The following is a 5,514-nucleotide window of genomic DNA, read 5'->3' as shown; positions in this document are numbered from 1 at the left end:
TGCTTCTGATTGACAGATCTGGTTGGTCAGTGTATTCCCAGTTGCTCAAGAATCTGCTTATGTTGTTCTTGTTGTAATGGCTGCTTCACTTGCTGTCTCTGTTGGTCACTAACAAAATCACTGTCATGGTTAAAATAAGTGTTTGCTGAGCTGTCGGTGGGCTTTCCACTTTAGGGTTTCTGTACTCAAACTGTACATGTGAAGACTGTTTATCTCCCCACAGATGGTGTGACTCATGACTACATTTAGACTCCACAGACTGGGTTAGCTTCTCTTTAGGTACTTCTGCTTCATTCCCTGGCACTGGATACGGAGAATCTGTGTATCTATTGGGATATTTATTCCTATTTCTATTCATCCCAGATTTTGTGAAGCAACATACTCATGCCAGTCATTTCCCTGGAAGCAGAGAGAAATGACACAATATAATGAAACAAAATGTGCTGGAGTGAACCATGACAAATGCTTCTAATGCAGGATATATTTACCTGTCCCCCATCTGTGATCCAGCAGGCACTTTAAGATTGGGTTTCTTTGCAGGTGGTATTTCCTGGTGAGTGTTGTGTTTGGACTCTGATGAAAGATTTGGGGATGTTCTTTGTTGTTTTACTGAAGGATCAGGGCAGCGTAGGTCAATATAAACAGTAGGACATTCTCGATGGCTGAGCTGCAGCTTTGTTTCTAACATATCAGATGATTTGTTCCACACATTTTTCTGTCTGCACGAAACGGGTGATATTATCATGATCGTACAAATTTGGTCACAAAACGTGTGACTTACCTGATGTGTTTTGAACTTGTGACATGTTTCGACACAGATTTAGATGACTGGCTCTCACAGAAAGTGACTATTATCCCTCCATTATATTCCCCTGGGACCTGTCTTTGTCCCCATCTATGAACAAAAATTGAGTTGAAACTATGACACAAGACAGTAAAGTCATATTGTACTAAATGCACAAACCCTTAATCATCTGCTACTACTAACTACAGGGGTGTGTGTTTTCTAATTACTTACCTGCGTGTGTTTTCGCAGGTTCAGCTGAATCTCTTGGTTCCAGAGGCAGCCCACCCTCTTTTAGATTTCGGAGGACATCAACCAGATCCCACCGGTCAAGCTGGTGTGTAACAACACCAGTATTTCTGGTAAAAAGGTATAGCCCCTAAAGAATATTTACCTTCACTTGCCTGCACCTTTTTTTACTTTCCTAAACTCACCACAAATGAGAGAATGGGAAACCCCTCATCAGGTTTTGTGTCATCCACATTTAATTTTATACAGGCATCTAGTTTGGCTCCGTTCAAACCCTTAATACCTCTCTCACAAGCATCTGCCTTTAATGGTGAAAGAGTACATATTTAGTGTCACGATACACTGGTGTGAGCAGTTGCTGTAGGTCAATATAACCCACCTCGACATCAGCATCAGAGTGTTGTGTACCCCACTGAGTTGTAGTAACGCCCTCTACAATTTCATTATCATCTAACTTTACATTCTCTTCTGACCAGCACATCTGCACTTCAGGTTTCAACAGCTTCGGATTGAGTAAAGGCATGCACACGAACACAGAAGCATTACCAGTCATGTTTGTTTGGAGGCCCTGAACAGACAACACTTCAACATGGGGCTCATGTGGGTAGTAAATGGGCTGAAAAATGGGCCCTATATGGGATTGTCCACAGGTTTAATAATGGCTCACATTGATGGGTTTACCCAAATGGGCCACACATGGGTTATGCTAGGGCTACCTGTGTACCAAGTGAGTACGGGTCCAATATGAGGATCTTATGTGGAGCCCACTTGGGTAAAATCAACCATGAGGGCAACTGGCATACAGCCATGGTAGAACCTGTGGATAGTCCCACATTGGGACCATTTTTCAACCCATTTACAACCCTCATGGGCCCCATGTTAAAGTGTTGGCTAGCTGGCAATACTGCTGTCATGAAACACTAACACTCTAACACTAAAACTAACTAACCAGCTAATCTTTAGTTTATCATCATCCATTGATTAAAAGGTCAAAGTCATCAGGGACCTTCAGGGACAGACCAGTTGGTCTTTGATATACAGTGATATTCTCTTCACTCTCAGGCTGTAACATTAAGAGGAACCATTATTTTGGTGTTATTGGCAGTAGTAAATTATGTTATGTAATGTAAAAGTAAAGTTACTGTGGTTTAGCTACTATGTCCAGTGGAAGTGGTAGAAAGAAGAAGAAAACAAAGGCACACAAGTTTTAAGACATTTATTGCACTCTTGAGGCAAATTTTCCAACAGTGTATTTTTAAAGTGACAGACATTAATCCTTACTACATCTCACTACATCTTATACACACATCTTGAAGACATTCTTGGTGTCTGAGCTGTACAGATATTACCTCCTGCCTTTAATTTTTGCCAAACGTTTGTTCAAACATCCCACTCACATAAATGATCAACTAAACTGGGATTTACACTGAAGTTTAATGGCTTAAACATAAAATTAAGTAAAAGGCCACTTCAGTTTGTTTTGCATAAGGGTTATGGGGCTCCCAGGAGTTCACCTATTTCTTCATAGCAGATTACAGGCCTGTGTGTGCCTTGGTTTTTAAGAGTTTCTGGCACGTTATCCTCATTTTTTTTATCATCCAAATGGAAGCCCCCAAATACTTCCACTGCCATGAAAGTATATTTTAAACTTCAGAATATATTAAAATATTTTAAAAACATATCAATATGCATCACATTTAATGCTATACATTTCTTTTTATCTCCTGCAAACATATTTCCATATAGAGCAACTCCACCTTGTAACCTGATCCCAAAGTGGTAGAGCTCAGGTCTATACAGTCCATCTTACACTCCAATGTCAATATAAACGGAAATCAAAAAGCATTTGTTCTGAACTGAGGAAAATTAGATCAAATTGGATGCAGGGAGGTGACAATATGTCACTTACTATTAACAACTCAATTAAGTTAAAGCAAATACAGTGTTGGTTTGTCGTTTCATTAAAAAAAGTCAGCATTTTACAACTAAAATATTTTTTGAACCATTTTATCTAAAGGCTACAGACCAACCACTTATCTCTAAAAAAATAACTTGAATCATGCATTAGTGTTACAATTAAAATCTTGAAATCTGAAACTGAATGAATATATATCGTTGAAAATACAACAGATAACACCAACCAACTCCCTGAACATCTGTGCATGTTTGTCTAGCAGCTTTGGAAGAGTTCACTGTCAGTATCCCGCAGGTCCTGACCAGCTACACGTGGTGGGCTGGTGCATGTAATGTTGTTGTATATAGTGATAGTTGAGTCAGGCTCTTCACCCTCTGCGTGGGTCTCCACTTGCCGAGGTATCACCAACGGATTTCTCAAGCTGTAGTTTCTGAGCGGGAGGGCGCCACAGTCGCATTTCCACTTGTTCCCAGATAGCAAAAGTTTTTCCATACTGTCTGGAAAATCAGGGACCAAGCTTGTCAAGGTATTATCTCTCAGGTCCAGAAAGCGAAGTCTTGGGAGTAGCTGCTTTGTGCCATTCTGCAAAAACTGCTGACATTCATTGTTGGACAACAACAAGTACTCCAAAGCCTTTAGGTCGGAGAACATAGGGGGTGTGAGTACTTCCAGCTTGTTGTATCTCAGGTCCAGTCCCAATAGGCCCACCAGGTCCACAAAGCTGTGGTGTTCCACCACAGAGATGTTGTTGTGCTGCAAGAAAAGCCTCCGTAGACCAGAGAGTCCAGTAAAAGCTTGAGCTGTGATCCTTGTCAGGCAGCCTCTCTCCAGATGAAGGCTGTGAAGCTTTGACAGACCTTTGAACATTTGGTCTGGCAGACTATAGAAGCAGCTTCCAGACAGGTTGATGACAGCCACATGAGAGAGTCCAGTGAAACAACCCACTTGTCCCTCCTGCAATTGGTTGTGGTCTAGCTCTAGGACCTCCAGATGACCAAGCCCTTCAAAGATCCTTTCTCCCAGGGCTCTGATCTTGTTGTAGCTGAGTCGTAGCTCTTCTAAGTATTGCAGATCCCGGAAAGTCCTGGGCCTTAGTCCAGTAATGGAGTTGTTGGAAAGACGCAGCACATGTAGACTTACGAGGCTCAAGAAAGTCTCATCATGGAGAGAAGTCAGTTTGTTGTTTGTGAGATCCAACCATCTTAGTGACTTCATGCCTACAAAGGCTCTGGGGGCCACTGTCACAATCTGATTCTGGGCCAGGTAAAGCTTGTGCAGTTTGGTGAGTTTAACAAACACATTAGCTTTGATTACCCTGAGATGATTTCCAGTCAGGTCCAACTCTTTCAGCTCAACAAGATTTTGGAAAAGCTGTGGCTGCAAGTAGGCGAGTCTGTTCCCTGCAAGATAGAGCTCCCGTAGACCTTGCAGGTCATGGAAAGCTGTCTCAGGTAAAACTGCTAATGAGTTCCAGCCAAGGTTGAGGAGCCACAAGTTTGAGAGTCCTGCAAACAGTCGATCCTCAATCCGAGTGAGCTGGTTGTTGTGCAGACTGAGCGAAGCAAGGTTAGGCGTATTCTGAAAGATCGTAGCTGGTAACACCCGAAGGCGATTTCGGTCAAGGTGAACATTTGACAGCGACCTAAGTCCTTTGAAAACCTGAGGGTCAAGTGTCACCAGCTGGCCACTCTGCAGAGTCAAAAAGTCGAGGTGAGAAAGATCCTTGAAAGACGCAGCTGGGAGGGAGGTGAACAGGTTGCCATCCAGCCAGAGAGAATGAGTAGAGGTGGGCATGTCAGATGGGACTTGTGTGAGGTTACGAGCAGTGCAGTACATGTTGAGCTCCAAGGTGTACTCATCATGCAGACAGGTGCATCCTTTAGAACATGGAATAGGCTCTTCAGCCACTTTGTCTCCAGCTGTGTCGGGGTCTGGCAACACCAGTGATGTTCCCAGTACCCATAACACCAACAGTATAATGGTTTGCATAACAGCTGTGGATAGAATATTAACATCAAAATATAAATACTCAGGAAATTCATTAGAGAATGAAGAAATATATCATTTAAAATGTTTTGATTCTTCGAGGCCCACATTATATTGCTTACCTTAAATATGGGAGGTCTTGATTTACTGTGGACAGGCTGTGAAACACTGAATGACTGAACCTTGTGCAATTGTTTGTATACTGAATGAAAAGTCTGCCAAGCCCCCAAAGCCTTTTTTTTAAAAAGTCGAGTGCACTGAATATGTACAATTAACCCATTCATGTCCATTAGACTTGTGCTGAATTTTTCATACACAGCCTTTTTTTCAGTTTCCTGTTTTGTTTTCCACCAACAGCAGCTTTGATTATTCCAATGCAATAATCTCACATGCTTAATGATTGTTCTGTTATAAAACCTGTAAAATGAGAAATTAAATTCTTTCCATTGCCTCAGCAAGGTGTTAACTGTGCTCAACCAAGATTCTATGAATTTTAAGTACATATACCTCAATTATTCTCAACATATCTCACACCTACTATTGTCAACCTAATAAAGGATTCAACGTTAAGGCCCTGACA

At 41.8% G+C, this 5,514-nt stretch overlaps 1 protein-coding gene across 1 annotated transcript; it reads right to left on the bottom strand.

Moving 5' to 3' along the window:
• Nucleotides 1-2,234: 2,234 nt before the first annotated feature.
• igfals (insulin-like growth factor binding protein, acid labile subunit) lies at nucleotides 2,235-5,176 on the bottom strand. Its single transcript, XM_050069782.1, has 2 exons — nucleotides 5,057-5,176; nucleotides 2,235-4,942 (listed from the first exon to the last, which is right to left on the bottom strand). Exon 2 carries the CDS (start codon nucleotides 4,935-4,937, stop codon nucleotides 3,204-3,206), a length of 1,734 nt encoding a protein of 577 aa, XP_049925739.1. The 5' UTR covers nucleotides 4,938-4,942; nucleotides 5,057-5,176; the 3' UTR covers nucleotides 2,235-3,203.
• Between the last annotated feature and the right edge of the window lie 338 nt (nucleotides 5,177-5,514).

This window comes from Epinephelus moara, chromosome 18, assembly GCF_006386435.1.
Source record: "Epinephelus moara isolate mb chromosome 18, YSFRI_EMoa_1.0, whole genome shotgun sequence".
Taxonomy (NCBI): Eukaryota; Metazoa; Chordata; class Actinopteri; order Perciformes; family Serranidae; genus Epinephelus; species Epinephelus moara.
The sequence above is the reverse complement of the archived record's forward strand: the minus strand, read 5'-3'. Positions and strand labels throughout refer to the sequence as shown.